Below are 19,144 nucleotides of genomic sequence, written 5' to 3'. Positions count from 1 at the left end.
CACAATAAAATAGACAATGCATCAACCCATCGATTTTATCTCGAGTCATAAAAATCAAAATGACCAAGTACGTCTGTACTCATGTCAATGGGCTGTGCATGGTGCAAAGTCTATTTTATCTCTTATTTATTTCACAAATCTTAAATTTCGGTTAAAACTTAATGAAATGTTCAAATATGGCATTTTCAAACTTTATGAAAATGGTGACAAACGAAATCTTCATCATTAGAGGATTGCAATAACTCCACAATTAATCAAACATTCCAAGTCCACTTGGCAGGTAGGTAAATGTCCATATCCATGAAAATTACCTGTCGAGGTTCTAGCTACACCTGCCAGCCACGTACGGCAGAGGGAAACAACGCAGACGAAGCACACAAGAGACCTCAGCCAAGCCTGACGAATTAGAATCACAGCATTAGATTGTACACGGAAATGATCCCGTTGCACAGAAAGCAGTGATTCCAAAGAGAGTTTATCCCCGTTGTCATTTAATGAATATCCCTATCTGTCTGATCTATGCCGGCTGTATTCTTCTCTCCCTCTCTTAGGATGAGATGCGGAATCCCTATGATGAGTTGACTTCAAATCCCCACCTTTATCTCGTTTTTCTTCTAGATAGGGATCTGACTCATGCTTTCTCAATTTCTTTTCTTCCCTTCTATCTTCTCTCAACTTCGGCTCAAATTCATCATCACCATGCCTTCTCAATTTCTTTTCTTCAATTCCATCTTCTCTCAACTTTGGCATAAATTCATCATCATCACGCCTTCTTGATCTCTTTTCTTCCCTTCCACCTCTTGACTTCAGCTCCAAGTCACCAGCGTCTTGCAGCCTTAATCTCTTTTCTTCTCTTGCATCCTCTCTTGACTTCGGTTCAAATTCATCACCATCGTGCCTTCTCAATCTCTTTTCTTCCCTCCAATCACGAACTTCTCCCGAGTTTGGCTGAAACCCATTGTCATCATTTCCTTTTGATTTTCTTTCTTCCCTCCTAAGGTCTCTTGACTTCAATTCAAATTCACTATCGTTGTGCCTTCCCGGTCTCTTATCCTGCCTCCTATCATGATCTTCTCTCAACTTTGGCTCAAACTCCTCATCATCATGCCTTCTCAGTCTGTTTTCCTCCCTCCTATCACTTAGCCTGGGGTTGCTCTCTAAGGGCCTCTCCTTGGCCTTTGATCTAGAGCGTGAATCCTTGTCATCCCGTCTAAAACCATCTTGAATCATAGGCTCCTGAACAGGACTTGATGGATTGTTGTCAGATCGTTTCTCGCCCCATTTCGGACCCTCAAACTTGTCATGTCCCCATCTTGAACTTGCTGCATTCTCAGGACCCCAACCTGTATTTGCAGCTCTCTGGGAATAGAAAGAACAAAGCACATATGAGCACCAAACATGGCAAAAATGAAAAAATAAGCTTAGTAAGATTGGTTCTGCACAGAATCCTCACTTCAAAATGTATTAAAACACAAGAAAACCAACCCCCTACCCTTAAAAGGTGGGTGCTCATGCATCATCTATCTAGACTTTGCATGAAAAACAATGAATCTGGAAATCAGTAAATTGCTGAGCAAGCTGAGACTTGGACCGGTTAAAATTCACTGAAATGTGTGATGCACTCCTGGGTTAGGTATGCATACATACATATATATATCGCATTATTCTGTAGTCTCCTTCAGGTATTATTCTCGCCCCTAGTCTCAAACCAAGTCTAACCATTAATTAAATCAAGCATCCTAACCCCATTCCCAAACCACTCGTAATGTTCCTCATCTTTTGGTGGAGAAATTAAATGCGTCAGTTTTTGGATCAACCACAAAAAAAAATTGATCTACTACATTAATAAATTATTAGAAAAGTGCTACAAACACAAAGGGATTTCACAAAAGTAAACTTATAAACTGACGTGGTTTCATGTAATCCATTAGATCTACTTTACAATAAAAGTAACTTCACAATCTGACGTACCACATCAAGCCACATCAGTTTTTTAGTTTACTTTTGTGTAATCCTTTTATGGCTAAAGCATTTCTCAAATTATTATAGCTGTCCCTACTTAAGTGCAAGCCCTCTCTTTGACAACCAACATGTTAGCAATCATATAAAACCGGGAACACAAACGCAACGGAGAAGGGAAAAGATTATCTCTACTAACCGATCCAAAAAAAAAAAAAAAAACAGTATCATCCACAGAATCCAATATCTCATTCAGTCAACAAGCGTCTAATGCACAAGATATATTTTTTTTACATGTAAACGATTGTATTAATAAGAATAGGCATAACCCAAGTACACAAGGAGGTATACAAAAGATAACATCAATTTAGAAATGTAATGCACAGGGATCACAGGGTATGATCCAGATATATGACAACTCACGCATTAACAACTTTTGAAATGCCAAAAATTGCCTTTTAGAACTAGAAGATTAATGGTCCACCATAACATCTATTGTTCATATCACCAATTCGCCCCATAAAAGTACAGTTTAGCTAAATTTATCCAGCACACACAGCTACATTTAGAGATGACATGAAGTGAGGGTTTGGCATCAATTCCATAGCTCAATAGAACAATATCTAGTAATAGCCCCCAAGTTATTTTCATCAAGAATATAAGATCCTATGTATACCTTTAAAACTAATTAACAATAAAAAGCCAAAAATACTCATTAAAACAATTAAAACCATCTCTAGATTTCAAAGATGAATATCAAACCATGGAACTACTTTGATATCCTTCTCTAAAACCTCGAAGGAATGTACCTGTTCATCGTGAGAAAATTTGCATCCGGCTCCACGAGTACAGTCGCCTCTTTGAAAAGCACGGCACACACCTCGCTCCTCCCTCTTCTTCCGCTCGGTCTCCTCGTCTTCTTCCTCTTTCTTTTTATAATTACTAACATGATCCACCCTAATAATTCGGCCTAATATCTGTGCTCCGTTCAAATTATCTAAGAAAGCGCAAACAACAACAAAAAATTAATATTGAGCCAGGTAATTTCTTCTCACAATCTCCAAAGAGTGAAAAAAGAAGAGACAAAGAGAGACAAACCAACCTACAGCGAGATTTGTACTTCTCTGGTCCTCATATGCAATAAATGCAAAGCCTTTGGATTTACCAGTGCCTTTGTCTCTAACAAGGTTGACATCAACAATCTCCCCGTACCTGAAAATCATTAAGGGAGTTCCAAATGTTCTTGAGGAATAGAAGGATTCCAGATTCCAAAATTCGAAAAAGATTTAACATGGGACTTACTGGGCAAAAACAGCGAGGAGATCGCCTTCGGTGAGATCGAAGGGAATGCCACCGGCGAAGACATAAGCTGATTCTTTGTACTTGGCGTGCCATGATGCTTCGTCGGATATCCCTAACTCCGCTTCTTTCGAATTGATCTTCTGAAGGCGTTTAACTAGGGTTAACGGGTTCATCGCTTGCTTTGATCGTCGATGCTACTACTCGGCTCGCTAGTCTGTCAAATTTCCCCAATTATTCAAAAAAATATCTGCTTTTAGGTCTTTAAAATGAAAGGCTTTGGGGTCATTTGCAGCCCTTCTGTTTGGGCTAGCATAACTGAAGTCCATCAAACAAGGCCCAAAAAATCTATTTATAACAAGTTGTGTGCACAAAATTCTTAAAAAAAATAAAAATAAATAAAATTATATACTTAATTTTTTATGCACTGAACGTAACGCTGATGTAAAAGCCTTTTCCATCAACTAAAATAAAAATAACATTTCATCATAAACAATAATTTTTTATGTGAAATTCAAATTTTAAAAAAAGCACGTTTCATTTAATTAAAATAAAATTATAAAAATGCTATATTAATATCATCTCTATTAATATCATCTAGCCGAGTCTTATTATAAATGTTTTGTCTCAACAGGAGTAGCGTTATAGTACGTACAATTTTATATATAATATTATACGTATTAAATGACAGTCTCATGTTATCAGTATTTTTTTTTAATTTAAATTTTAAATTAAATTTTAAAATTTTTATCATTTTCAATAACTAACATATAGGGGTGTAACCAGTCTGGTCCGATTTTGGACAAAATTTAAGACCGAACCGGTATGTACCAGTTTTGTATTTTTCAAAACCGATTATACACCGGTTACCCTCCTAAACCGGTATCTCCGGTTTTACCGGTTTCCAGTCCGGTCCGGTTTCCCTTCTTTTACTAAAAAAATACAAACTATCAAACACACATATAAAACACAATCTGTTTTACAATGCAATCCATATACACAAACTATCAAACACACACACACACACACACACAGAGACATATACACTGACACACACAAACACGCATATAAATTCAAATGTTCAGTTATCTTCGGAAGTTTCAAATGTTCCAATACACTGACACACACACACACACAGACATATAAATATAAACAAACACACACAGACACAGACACACAGACACACAAAAATACATATAAATTCAAAAAAGTTAATCCATATACACAAACACAGAATTCTAACCATTGGCAACTTGCGGACTCAAGTTCACGCATATGGAGAGGAGGGGGGGAATTACAGAAGGTTCCCATCAACAATAAACTGCACTTTCATGTAATTTCACAATCACAATCACAAAACCCTAATAACACAATCACAAAACCATAATAACACAAACACAAACACAATCACAAAACCCTAATGATTCATATAAATTGAATTAATTTCAAATAACTTAAATAAGTGAAATGAAAAAAATAATGGAGAAAAATTACCGTGAGGAATCGAAGACAGAGAGACGTGAGGTGAGGCCGTAAGTCCGTGAGGGGAGCTTCGACGACGACAGTGATTCCGTGAGCTCACGGTATGTGCGACGGCCGGTGAGGGGAGTTAGAGAGACGGAGACGAGAGGGCAGAGTAGAGGCAGAGACTGGAGAGGCGGAGACGAGAGACGAGAGTGAGGAGATGCCGTAAGTCCGTGAGGGAGGTTCGACGACGACAGTGATGCCGTGAGCTCGCGGTCTGTGCGACGGCCGGTGAGGGGAGGTAGAGAGACGGAGACGAGAGGAGCCTAGAGATCCGGAGACGAGAGACGATAGTGAGAGAAGGGGCGCCTTTGAAATTGTTTTAGGGTTTATAGTATAAACTGGAATTGTGAGAGGAAACGGCCCTTTGGTTTCAACTTTCAATTGTTTTGTTCCTTTTTTTTTTTTTTTTTTTTAAATGATCATTAAAAATTTTTTTTGATGGTTTGGAAAATTGATAATTATAATTTATATATATTTGAAATACATTTAATACATAGTTAATAGTTATAGACTATAGTGATTTGATTATAGTGATTTAGTTATAGTGATTACTAATTAGTATAACTATATAATATATTAGACTATTAACATAGCTATAACTATATTAGACTATATGAGAGTATTAATATTAGACTATATTAGTTATAGTGATTTATTATAACTATATTAGTATAAGTAGTCTATGTTAGACTATTAATATTAGTTATAGTGATTTAGTATAACTATATCAGTATAACTATAGACTATATAATAGGATTAATATTAGACTATTAGTATAGCTATATATTAGTATTAGTTATATATTAGTATAGCCATATAATATAACAATAGTCTTAATTAGACTATAAGTATAACTATAGCTATAGTGAGTTTGTTAATTGTTATATTAGTATTTGTTAATTGTTATAGTGAGTTGAATTTATTATAACTATATTATTGATAGTATTATAGTGATAGTATTAGTATAATAATTTAGCATTAGTATTACTATATCATTATTTTATATGTGATTATTTAGTATAGTGATTATTTAGATATATATATATATATATAATATATTAGTATTAGTTATATATTAGTATAGCTATATATAAAATTTTATTAATAATTTAATATATATTTTATGTTTAAAGCATATAATCAATTAAATTTTCATATTTAAGATTAAACTTTTATTTTATAAATTATAATAACATTATCTTATATATAATTATATCAATAACATATGATTAAACAAATTACAAATGTTCATATTTAAAATTAACATTTTATGTTATAATTTATAAATTATAATATAAAATTATTTTATATATGTATATATCATATATAAAAATTTCATATATAATTATATATTATATATAAAAAATATTTTGTATAATATTAATTTTGTTTGAAACTTATATATATATAATATTAATTTATATTTTTTTTTCCCCAACTGGTCCGGTCTGGTCTCGGAAACCATGGAACGGGGACCAGATCGGGTCTGACCAGTTTGAATAAAACAAGAATTGATTCCGAACGAGGCCGGTTCAAAACCTGGCCAACTGGTCCTGTCCGGACCGGTTTTTCGATTTTTTCAATTTAAATTTACACCCCAACTGACATATCAGTACGTATTCTTATGTAAATAAAATTACTAGAGGTTTAAAAAAAATCAGTGAACCGGTAAACTGAACCGAACTGAACCGATGGGTTTGGTCCAGTACTGAGTTTAGTTCGGTCCAGTACCGGTTTGGTTTCTTTTAAAACCGGTGAAAATCGATCCGGTTCTAATTTTTCTTTTTCTAAAACAAGATCGGATCGGTTCATATATACATTATAAATTGTTATATTGTATATAATTTTTATATATAATATATAATTATATATAAAATAGTTTTGTATTATATGATAAATTACTAATTAATGTAATATTAAGTTTTAAAACCTTATATTACTATAGTCTATTATATTAATAGTTATACTAATACTAATACTAATACTAAATCACTATATTATATATTATAATATATCACTATAGTTTATAATATAATATATCACTATAGTCTATAATACAATTATAATATATATTATAATATACTACAATATATTATCACTATAGTATTATATACTATAATATACTATTATATAATATACAATATAGTATATTAAAATCGAAAAACCTTACCGAACCGGGTCGGAACCATTAAAACTGGAAGTGCCGGTTTATGGGGGTAACCGGTACGGAATTGGTTGTTGAAAATGCAAAACCGGTGCATACTTGTTTGGTTCCAAATTTTGTCTAAAACCGAACCAAATCAAACCGATTACATCCCTAAAAATTACTATAGATAGCATTTTTTATAAATATATAAACAGAAAGGATACTTATCAGTCATACCATCACAAAATGATTTGTACATAAGTATCCCAATCGACTTGTTGGACCATACTTCAAGGTTTCTTCTGCAATTGGCTCATCAATAATTAGATGAATTCCACACTTCTCCGTAGTACTTGAACTGCCCTCCATGGTTTGATGGAAAGTGGAGACCAAAACCTCCATCTGGTCTCCACTTTTCATGTCCAATTTATTTCTTAGAAGTGGCGCATGGAATACAAAGAAATTATCTTCACAAGTTATACAAATGCCACTCAACGTTTTCCAATCGGTGTATCTGAAACCTCTAGTTCTGTTATTGATTTCATGTGACAGCCAGGTAGCACTCTCCCTTTCGGATTCTTCCTCCGCTGCATAAACAGCTCAAACCAGCAAGCCCTGGATTTCACCCTTTGAAAGTGAGAAGGTACATGAAAGGATATGGAAGATCCAATGTTTTGATAGTAGAACCAATCTGGAACCTCACTTCCAGGGAGGAAAATGGCACCACACCGATCGGCATGCTTGGTCGATGGACATTGATTCAAGAGAGAAACTCACATCACAAGATGAAATATGAGAGAGAGAGAGAGAGAGAGAGAGAGAGAGAGAGCCAACCTGGAGAAGACTGTACCTAAAATCATAGGCCATATTGTTGCATCCTTCCATGTGAATGACTGATGAAGGTTCCAAACTCTCCAAGCCTTCAATCTCGACCAGTTTGTGGTAGTTTCTAAGGAAAAAAAAAATCGTCTACTTTCCACGTTTGACAAAAGGGAGAGTCTTTCTACTGATGTGCAGTCATTTGCATATACCACCCTTACATTTGCGGGGAGTCCTGAAATTGATTGAAGAGTCGAGCATTCATTCAAATACAGATATCGTACTTTTGGAAGCTGACTGATGCAATAAGGTAGGTAACGAAAATCATTTCTTGATAAATCCAAATCTCGGAGAAAAAATAAACTCCCAAGTTTAACGGGCAATCCATCTTCAGACAAATTGCACTGCCTGAGAACTAGTCTTTGCAGAAAGCATAATCCAGAAATAGAAGCTAGCAACAAACTTGCACAGATCGAGCTTTTGGGTGACATCCACAATGAAAAACATGAGAACCAAGAATTTGAGGGTTCTCCTTCACATGCAGATAATGATACATTTTTTAGATTCTTCAAAAGACCAACAGAGGATGGTAATTGCTTAATAGCAGTGCAGTTCTATCTGCAACCAGCTCGCTTAATGCAATCATATTTCCCAGTTGCTCAGGTAACTTGCCAGTTTTAAGCAACCAGTCAAGTTAAGGGTTTCAAGAGATACCAAGTTAGGAATGCTTCTCGGAAGATTCTTTAGATTCTTGCATCCTTCTAAATTCAGCAAAACAAGTCTTTCCAAATGTCCAATGGACTCACGAACCTCAATCAAGCTTGTGCAACCTTCAAATATCAACATCTCTCGATGTGGGACTTGTACGAAGCATGGTGAGTTGGTAAGATTTTTGGAATAGCTGAGATTAAGGATTTTCAACTTCTAAAGTATCTGTGAAACAAAATTATACGTTTGTAAATTTACAGAAAAAGGGAAAAAAAAAGTTATCGAAAAGGAATAAAATATACATATAGTAAGAGTTGTCAACTTGTCATACTCTATTCTCCTTCCAGACTTGCTTAATGCTACTATGCTGCATGTCAAGCATAACAAGGTTCTCTAGATGAATTTTTGAAGGTAGATATTTCAGAGGAGGTGTCGTTTGGATTCGAATATGAGTTGAGATAAGTTGAGATGGATTGTGAATAGTAGTGAGATGGGTTGTGAATAGTAGTGAGATTTGTGAGTTAAAGTTGATGAATAGTAATGAATAGTAGTGAGATGAGTTGAGATGAATTGAGATGGGTTGCGAATACAAACCAGGCTCCACCAAAGCCATCTTAGTTCTTCGGAAATATTCTTGAAACATCCTTCAAGATTTCAAATTTAAATTACATTATTGATCTAGAGCAACATCAAATTCTTCATGTTGGCAAATGCCTCTGTTTTCAAATGTAAATCTTTGAGTACAGGCGGATTTAGGACAAGACCCTTCACTGCATCCAATCCCTAACAAAACAGAAAGTTGGATTAGCAACGCACATCTTCAACTTGTTTAAAGCTAGAACATCTTTAAATTGTAGTTCTAAATGTCCTCAGCCTATGTAACCAAAGAAAAACACAAATGATTTGGACATTATTAGAATTCCTTAAAACTTTGTGAAATGTCGGATGTTTACTTGATTTTTAAGAAACTCTGGATTTAAGATCATGTCGACGTGTGGATAAATCATATAGGCAATGATGCATGCTTGACAAAAAGACAATAATCTTAAACATACCTGCATAACAAAGATATGCGTGCATGGTTATGCATAAGTCCAAATGACTCTTACCTTATGTTGAGTTAGCACTTTTAACACATCATCGTGAAACCACAACCTACAACTTTTCTCTACATAACCTTGTGATCTTTCTCGAACAATCTCCCTTCCCATATCTCGAATAAGATCATGCATTCTCAACTTATGTTTGAAGTCAATTGTCATAAGAGACCTCTGAACGAGAATGCTAATACCAATATCTGGAAAGAGATCACACCCATGGAGAATTTTGTTGACATATTCTTTATCCATACCGATAAAGAAACATGCAATATCAAGGAATATATCAATCGTTTTAACATCTAGTGAATCAAAGCTTGTTCTAAGTATCTTTTGAATCCTGTTGTGCGGAACTGATCTTTGTAATTCACTTGTCCATTCACTAACGCTTCTTCTCTTTAGAAAAGATCCCAAAACCTCAAGAGCTAATGGGAGTCCCCCAGCGTATTTCACTGCTCTATCTGAAAGTTGAATAACTTCCTCTTGGATGGGCCATCTCAAAGGCATACCAACTGAAAAGTTGAAGGGATTCTGATGGATTCAAATTCCCCACCTTATATTTTTCATATACTTTTAGTTGAGTTAGCAAATGTTCATCTCTTGTGGTTAAAATCAATCTACTTCCCAGACCAAACCCCTTGAAGTTTCCAACTAATTTGTGTACTTGGTCTAAGTCATCTACATCATCAAGAACAACAAGAATTCTTTTACCGCGAAGTTTTTCCTGAATCAATCTGATTCCTCCATCAACACTGTCAATCTTCAAATTCTTCATTTTCAAGATATTAGAAAGAAGCTGTTCCTGCAAGCGAACTATACCATCACAACTTTTAGATTTTTCTTTAATGTCTGAGAGATAACTGGTAGCTTTAAATCTATCATTATATCATACATTTCGTTATAGACAGCTTTTGCTATAGTTGTTTTCCCTACACCACCCATTCCATAGATGCCCACAGCACGAATATCATTTGTTCCCAGATTTATGGAAGTTTTCATCACTTGAACACGAGAGTTTACTCCTACTGGGTGTTTAGCAACAGATAAGTCAACGCGCTTTACTTTATTGGAAACATCTTCAACAATCTTTTCAATGAAGTTTGATTCATACCTGATTTTTGTATCAATAAAAAAATAAAATAAAAATATTAGTCATAGGTACCAAAAATATGTTAGCTTCTCAGTCTTTTGGGGCTAATATCTAATATCTTATGAGAAAAACTGGCCTGCCGCCTCTACTTGACTGCTGTAGTATACCACTCTGATAAATTTTTTTTTTTTACTTAGTGGTTAAGGAAGTGATTTTAAATGTATTGATGTATTTTTTTTATTTTTTAAAAATATTTAAATATATTAAAAAAATATGAAAAGAAAAATGAAAAAAAAATAAAAACACAAAAACTAACTATCGGTATAAATGAGCGGTGCTACTCTGGCGGCAGAGTAGCACCGCTCATATCCTATTTACTCTCCTACTATTCATTACTTTATCATTACTTTTTACTATTTTTTACTCCTATTAACTTCTATTCACTATTTTTTTATTATTTTTTATTACTTTTTTAATAATATTCACAGAATATCTGAGATCATTTCACTGTCTAAACGTACCAAAGAATATCATTTAAATATGTTTCTGTATAAAGAATATCATTTAAATATGTTTCTGTATAATTTCTTGTCCTATCCCTTGGCATGGCATAAAACTTTTTTTTTTTTTTTTTTTTGCGCCCTTTTCCTGAATAAAGCCATTAACTGTGTTTGAGATGGAAGGAAGACTCCACTATCATTTCTTTCATGTTTATGATATTTAATAAATTATGATTCATGTAAAAGGTCATCCAAGACTAGATAATAAATGTTGTCAATCCATTTTCAGCTCAACCTAATATTTATAAAATAAAACTTGCATCTGATATCTTTTGAAGTAAAGTATGAAGCAAAGTGATAAATGCATATAAAAAAGCCTAATAGAGACCCTAGCAGAGTACCCATTTGCAACACCCCAGAGATCCCAACCAGAACAGTTTGCTCTCCGCCTCTGCACCCTTTCCATATCCATCCGAAATCGTTCTTCATGCCTGATGAATGTATCGGCAAAAGTTCCTGTCTGTTTTCGAACATCCAAAGGATCGAATGGCATTTGCAGTCCCGTGCAAGTGCGCACTTCTCTTGAAAAAATAAGTAAATATAACATAAAAAAAAATAATAATTTGTTAATAATAAATCTCATTATTTAAAAAAAAAAATCTCTGGCCTGAAAATTCAATTTTAACATTATCCAATAAAAATTCGCCACGTAGACGTGCACATCAAAATTTACCCCCACATCCAGTAAAATGCTTTATTTTAATTTTAATTTTGATATCTTTCCCTCTTCCGCCTCCCACCCAAAACCACGACAAGCAGACAAGTCACAAATCGATAGTAGATCGAGGGTAGCCCTTGAAATCAATTTTTTTATCTGGGCAAAAAGGAAACATCTTTCAAGACAGAATTTGCGGCAAAACATAACAGGTATTTACGTACCTAGCCAGTGAGCTTGAATCTGATAAAAGTAATCAAAACCAGAGCTTCTTCATGTCGAAGCATTTCATGAGCCCGCAACAGAGACCGATATAAAAAGGAAGCATTTGGGCAAAGGACCCAGAAATCCCCCATGGCAACTATTATTACCCCACCTCTTTCTCTCCCACGTCACACCAACCTCCCAAACTCTACCTCCCCAACCGTCGATGACGACCGGTATTTCGCAAACCACCCGATAGTTTTACTCATCAGCCAATGCACAAGTTTAAAGAGCCTAAAGCAAGTCCATGCTCAAATGCTCCGTAGCGGCATCTTCTTCGACCCTTTCTCTGCCAGTAAGCTCATCACAGCGAGTGCCTTATCATCGTTCTCAAGCCTCGACTACGCTCGCCAAGTATTCGATCAAATTCCCCAACCGAATCTCTACACTTGGAACACCCTCATTCGCGCTTACGCGTCCAGCCCCGACCCTACTCAGAGCCTCTTACTCTTTCTGCAAATGCTTCTTCAATGTGAACATCTCCCGGATAAATTTACTTTTCCTTTCTTACTCAAGGCAGCTTCGGAGCTTAAAGCTTTTCAGGTTGGCAGAGTGTTTCATGGGATGGTGATTAAAGCATCCCTAAGTTTGGATATCTTTGTTCTCAATTCGCTCGTGCATTTTTATGGTTCGTGTGGGAATTTGGATTTGGCTTATGGGGTGTTTGTAAAGATTCCACGGAAAGATGTTGTTTCTTGGAATTCTATCATCATGGGTTTTGCCCGAGGAGGTTATCCCGAAGAGGCACTGGACGTATTTAGGAGAATGGAGAAGGAGAATGTGAAGCCAAATGATGTGACGATGGTGGGTATCCTGTCGGCTTGTGCGAAGAAGTTGGATTTGGAGTTTGGGAGATGGGTGTGTTCGTATATTGAAAAGAATGAGATTAGTGTGAGCTTGACTTTGAGTAATGCAATACTTGATATGTATATGAAATGTGGAAGTGTTGAAGAGGCAAAAAAATGGTTTGATGGGATGCAAGAGAGAGATATTTTCACTTGGACAACTATACTTGATGGATATGCTAAGTTAGGGGAATATGACGAGGCTCGGCGTGTTTTTGATGCAATGCCTTGTCAAGATATTGCTGCATGGAATGCTCTCATTTCTGCTTATGAACAGAATAGTAAGCCAAAGGAGGCTTTGGCTATTTTCCGCGAATTACAGCTCAGAAAGGATGCAAAACCAGATGAGGTTACTCTTGTGTGTGCTCTGTCTGCTTCTGCTCAGTTGGGAGCCATGGATTTAGGGAGGTGGATCCACGTGTATATAAAGAAGCGGGGGATTAAGTTAAATTGTCATCTCACGACCTCACTCATTGACATGTATTCTAAGGGTGGGGATCTAGAGGAGGCACTCGAGGTATTCTATTCAGCGGAAAGCAAAGATGTGTTTGTTTGGAGTGCCATGATTGCTGGTCTGGCAATGCATGGGCATGGGAGAGCTGCAATAGATTTGTTCTCGAAAATGTTAGAAGCGAAGGTCCAGCCCAATGCTGTGACTTTTACCAATGTGTTATGCGCCTGTAGCCACACAGGATTAGTAAATGAGGGACGAACCTTATTCTATCAAATGCAGTCTGTTCATGGGGTTGTGCCTGGAGAAAAGCACTATGCTTGCATGGTTGATATTCTTGGCCGGTCAGGCCTTCTGGATGAAGCAGTCGAACTGATAGAAAAAATGCCCATAGCTCGTACTGCTTCTGTATGGGGGGCTCTGCTTGGGGCCTGTAGACTTCATGGGAATCTTGAGCTTGCTGAAAAGGCTTGTAGCAATCTGCTTGAGTTGGACCCTAGAAATCATGGAGCCTATGTGCTTTTATCAAACATTTATGCTAAAATAGGGAAGTGGGATAGAGTTTCAGGGTTAAGGAAGGTCATGAGAGATTCTGGTCTAAAGAAAGAACCTGGTTGTAGCTCAATCGAGGTCAACGGTATTGTTCATGAGTTTCTGGCAAGTGATAGTTCTCATCCATTATCCATGGAAATCTACTCTAAGTTGGATGAGGTTTCAGCAAGATTGAAATCAATTGGTTATGTACCAAACAAGTCTTACCTTCTGCAATTAGTTGAAGAAGAAGACATGAAGGAGCAGGCCCTAAACCTTCATAGTGAGAAGTTAGCAATTGCCTTTGGGCTTATTACTATGGTCCCATCTCAACCAATTCGGATTGTGAAGAATCTCCGTATTTGTGGGGACTGCCACTCAGTTGCTAAGCTCATATCTAGGCTTTACGGTAGAGAGATACTTCTGAGAGATCGTTATCGATTTCACCATTTTAGAGAAGGGTATTGCTCATGTATGGATTATTGGTGAATATGGAAAGCATTCGCTGTGAAGATCTCATCTCATACTCTTGAAGTGATTTTTGGAGTTCTTTTTCCTTCTGAGAGATTGTAAGAAACCGTTTAAACCCTTTAATATTTAAAAATATGCATGCTTTTGTATGTCTAAAAGATATTGTGGAAATTATATTTGGAGAAAAGAAAGAGCAGTGCTAGCACGAGAGCCGTCTCGACAAGAACAAAAAGTGTTTTTTTATTGTTTGTATTTTTTTATATTTTTAAAATATATTTTTTTAAATTCACTATATCATTAAAAAATATTTTTTAATCACTAAATAAAAAAATATTTCTCGGGATGAATCGGGACAACATTCGGTGACTCGAAAAATAGATATAAAAGGCAGAAGGGAAAAGGCTGTACACGTAGAAACAAATCCTGAAAGGAAAATAATAACAGTGGACTTGATTTTGGAAACAATTTCAAACAAGATTTTGGGATTACGGTCCCCTCAGCACCATTTACTACACCATTACGAGCTGCAAACTTCGTTGGGAAAATGCAAGTGCAAAATCGAATTTCTACTAAATTTTGTGGACATAAATCAAAATTCAAAATCTCGCTATTGAGTAATCAACTTTCAAATAAATTTGAAATAGCTCAGTTTGGATACAAAAGTCTCCCTAACTCATCTCAATTTATCTCATTTAATTATTATAATTTTTACAAATTTCTACACAAAATAAATAATTCAACTTTTTTAAATATTAAATAATATTAATATTAAAAAATAATATTCTAACAATATTTTATTCAACTTTTATCTAAATTTATCTCAACTCAACTCACCATAGAAATCTCTCAATTGTTTGAGAATAGAGATGTTTCATCTCATCTCATCTCAAGATTTTTTATTCTATTTCCTTCCCAAATATCACTCAAACATAATCACTTTTCAATTTCAAAATTTCAAATTTTGTATATAATAATTACCTAATTATTACAATTTTTTCTAATTTCAAAATAAAACACAAAAAAATATAATTTTTCAAATTTCAAAATAAAAATAATATTAAAAAATTATAATCTAACAATATTTTAACTTTATAATATTATTATTCAACTTTTTCTTTCTTATTTTTTAAAATTTAATAAAATATATTAACTCAAACTATTTCACTCATATTCACAAACTATTTTACTATTATTCAAATTTTTTTTATCTCATCTCATTCTCTAAATATCCTTAAATATATATCAGTTAAATATACCCTATTTTTGTTATTGAGATAAAAAGATGATTTAATAAATATTTAGATACATATGTGCGCGCGTGCAAAATGAGATAATTCCAAATTCTTAATATTTTTGTTTTTCTAAAAAATAAATAGATTATAGAATAATCAAAAGAGTATTGTTATACAACCTCTCACTATAGCACAACCTCCACACGCCGGGTATTTTTTTTTATTTTTTTATAGCACAACCTCTACCTGCGTTCCCGGTTCCCCCTCCCTCCAGCTTCCTCTTCCCAGTTGCAGGTTTTCTTCCGTACGACTTCGTCCCACAGCCTGCACTATATAATATCTTTGGGAAAAGCTTATATGCCGTTTAAAATGTATCCTTTTAGTGTATCGCTGTAAATTTTTTTTTTAATATTTTTTTTATTTAGTGATTAAGGAATTAATTTTAAATATATTAATATATTTTTTTTTATTTTTTAAAAATATTTAAATATATTAAAAAAATAAATTAAAAAATAACGAGCGATAAAAACGGGCGGTGCTATAAGTTGGCAAAAGGTCTCAGAAACTCTGCTGCACAAACGCGCGTGCCTTAGCTCGTTTGCGGAGTCTCTAAACATGCCAAGAAATTGTGGAAATACTGATGGAGCCTCTAAAACATAATTTCATTCTTCAAATTGAAGAAATACTCTGGCGGTGTTCATAAAGTGATGAACGTTTCAGAAAAAATTAGACAGCAATCTTCTGTTCTTTTTTTCATTAGAGCACTTTTATTAAATTAGTTAAAAGTTAAATTTATTAAGTATTTAACTATTATAAAGTAAAATATACTCACAGTAGATTAATTAAATTCTAAATATTTAAAATTTAGTTACAGTGACTTTTAAATTTTTTTTTTAAATTTAAAAGTTATTGTACATACATCAAATACATATTTTATTAATTATGTTTCTCTCTTTCTTTCTATCACATATTTTTATCACAATTAATATATTAATTTGAGTTAGTGATATATTAATTTAATAAGAATATGATTATTAATTAATATATAATAAGTAGAATAGTAAAATATGATAAAATAAAATAAATTAATAATTAAAAAAATTAAATATTTTTGAAATTATTAGTTATTATATAATGAATAACTGTATAATTTAATATGGAGATTTGATGTGAATAATCAAAACCAAATTTATCTTATATTATTTTATTGTTATATAATGAAAAAAAATAGTTATTCCAATGTGGAAATTTATGTAAATGGAATAGTCAACAGTCAAATTCCTCTTACATTCATAAAAAATATCATTTAACTTTGGTTAATCCAATGAGAGTACTCTAAGTTTGGAATTTAACATCACATCAACTCATCTCAACTCATCGTTACAACTTTTTCAAATTCCAATACAAAATATAATAAACAATTCAACTTTTTCAAATCTCAAAATAATAATAATATTAAAAAATAATATTCTAATAATATTTTATCATCTCAACTCAACTCAACTCAACTCAATTCAACATCCAAACGCAGCATTAGTCATTGGAGTGATGCTCGTCATGTCAGTTTCTGTATCTGTAATCAATAGTCTATCTTTTGGACCCGTTTGGATTCATATATGAATTGAGATGATTTTAAATGAGTTGAATAAACTATTATTAAAATATTATTTTTAATATTATTATTGTTTTGAGATTTGAAAAAATTGAATTATTTATTATATTTTATGTGAAAATTTGAAAAAATTATAATGACAAGATGAGATGAGTTGATGTGAGTTTCAAATCTAAATGAAACAAGTTTGATCTCTTGTTACATATCTTTTTACTGTGTGAGCACTGTGAATTGAGGGCTTTGGTGGTGGTCTTCATCTGGGAGGGTAGCACAGTTAAGGGAGTGAGGGAGAAAGGCAGACCGTGACGTGGGGATGAACCAGATTGATGAGTAGCAGGTGTGTGGTGTGTGATAAACAAACTGAGGTTGAGTTGAGTAGAATTTTTATAATCGAAGAATAAATCTTTACATTAGCCTACTGTTGGCTGCAATCGCAACACAACTTACGTGTGGACCGGCCGATGTGCATAAGTGTGTGGAGGAAAAAAAAAAAAGAGCATATAGAGGAAAAAAAAAAAAGAAGCCAGTTAGGGGTGTAATCAGTCCGGTCCGGTCTGGTTTTGGATAAAATTTATGACCAAACCGGTATGTACCGGTTTTACATTTTTCAAAATCGATTACGCCCCAGTTACGATTCTAAACCGGTATCTCAGGTTTTACCGGTTTCCAGTCCGGTCCGGTCTGGTTTTCCGATTTTTTTAAAATGTAAAAATATATAATAAAATGTTACTTCTTATGATAAAATGTTATTAATAATTTAATATATATTTTTTATGTTTAAAGCATATGATCAATTAAATTTTCATCTTTAAGATTAAACTTTTATTTTATAAATTATAATAATATTATTGTATATATAATTATATTAATAACATATAATCAAACAAATTACAAATGTTCATATTTAAGATTAACATTTCATATTATAATTTATAAATTATAATATAAAATTATTTCATATATGATATATAATTATATATTATATATATAAATTTAATATATAATTATATATTATATATAAAACTTATATATATATATATAATATTTTGTATAATATATAAAATTAATTTTTATATATATTTTCAATCGGTCCGATTCGATCCCGAAAACTACGAAAACGAAACCGGACCGATTTCGGCCAGTTTTCAAAATATAAGAATCGGTTCCGGACTGAACCGGTTCAAAAACCGAACCAACTGGTCCGGTTCAGTCCGATTTTTTGGTTTAAATTTATACTTCTAAAGTCAGCTCAACTGTACTATGACTAATGTGCTATAGCCTATAGTGGGCTGTTCTAAGACTTTACTCTTAATCGAAATGTATAAAAAATAGTCATTATCTAATAATAAACAATCCTGCAAAGGATAAGAAAATGTCGTCTTCTCTTTGAGATGTATTAAATAATTATACGAGAAACTCTTCATAATTTCAATTATTGCTCGTACTAAAAATAATTTGACTTTGTGATAGTTTAGAATATAATATAGCGATGTATTTTAAGAAATTATATTTTATAAATAAATAGTACTAAAACGACATACTATGATATTCAATTAGAAATAATATTTATTTTTTTAGAAAATACTAATTAAACTGATAAAAGTGACCGATAAAAATGATCGATTGAGTTTTAATTTTTAATTTTGAATATAAATGAATTGATATATTTTTTATTTTTTAAAAATATTTAAAATTGTATAAAAAATAATTAAAAACACATAAAAATAAAAAATACATTTGCCCTCACCGAAACACTTTCTTCGGTTACATATCACTCTAGTAATACTTAAGATACGTTTGGATCTTAAATTTATATTAATTTATCTTATTTAATTATTACAACTTTCTTAAATTATAATACAAAATATAATATATAAT

At 33.3% G+C, this 19,144-nt stretch overlaps 2 protein-coding genes and 1 pseudogene across 2 annotated transcripts; 1 reads left to right on the top strand and 2 right to left on the bottom strand.

The window, feature by feature from the left end:
• Nucleotides 1–201: 201 nt before the first annotated feature.
• LOC121239044 (zinc finger CCCH domain-containing protein 25-like) lies at nucleotides 202–3,504 on the bottom strand. Its single transcript, XM_041136162.1, has 4 exons — nucleotides 3,262–3,504; nucleotides 3,062–3,171; nucleotides 2,769–2,956; nucleotides 202–1,359 (listed from the first exon to the last, which is right to left on the bottom strand). The coding sequence occupies exons 1-4, from the start codon at nucleotides 3,432–3,434 to the stop codon at nucleotides 505–507; spliced, it is 1,326 nt and encodes a 441-aa protein (XP_040992096.1). The 5' UTR covers nucleotides 3,435–3,504; the 3' UTR covers nucleotides 202–504.
• A 5,632-nt stretch (nucleotides 3,505–9,136) lies between these two features.
• LOC121239517 lies at nucleotides 9,137–11,698 on the bottom strand (annotated as a pseudogene).
• Nucleotides 11,699–12,179: 481 nt separating this feature from the next.
• LOC121239041 (pentatricopeptide repeat-containing protein At2g29760, chloroplastic-like) lies at nucleotides 12,180–14,487 on the top strand. The gene has a single exon (XM_041136160.1). It carries the CDS (start codon nucleotides 12,215–12,217, stop codon nucleotides 14,438–14,440), a length of 2,226 nt encoding a protein of 741 aa, XP_040992094.1. The 5' UTR covers nucleotides 12,180–12,214; the 3' UTR covers nucleotides 14,441–14,487.
• Nucleotides 14,488–19,144: the final 4,657 nt, after the last annotated feature.

The sequence above is a fragment of the Juglans microcarpa x Juglans regia genome, chromosome 7D (assembly GCF_004785595.1).
Source record: "Juglans microcarpa x Juglans regia isolate MS1-56 chromosome 7D, Jm3101_v1.0, whole genome shotgun sequence".
In the NCBI taxonomy this organism is placed as follows: Eukaryota; Viridiplantae; Streptophyta; class Magnoliopsida; order Fagales; family Juglandaceae; genus Juglans; species Juglans microcarpa x Juglans regia.
The sequence above is the reverse complement of the archived record's forward strand: the minus strand, read 5'-3'. Positions and strand labels throughout refer to the sequence as shown.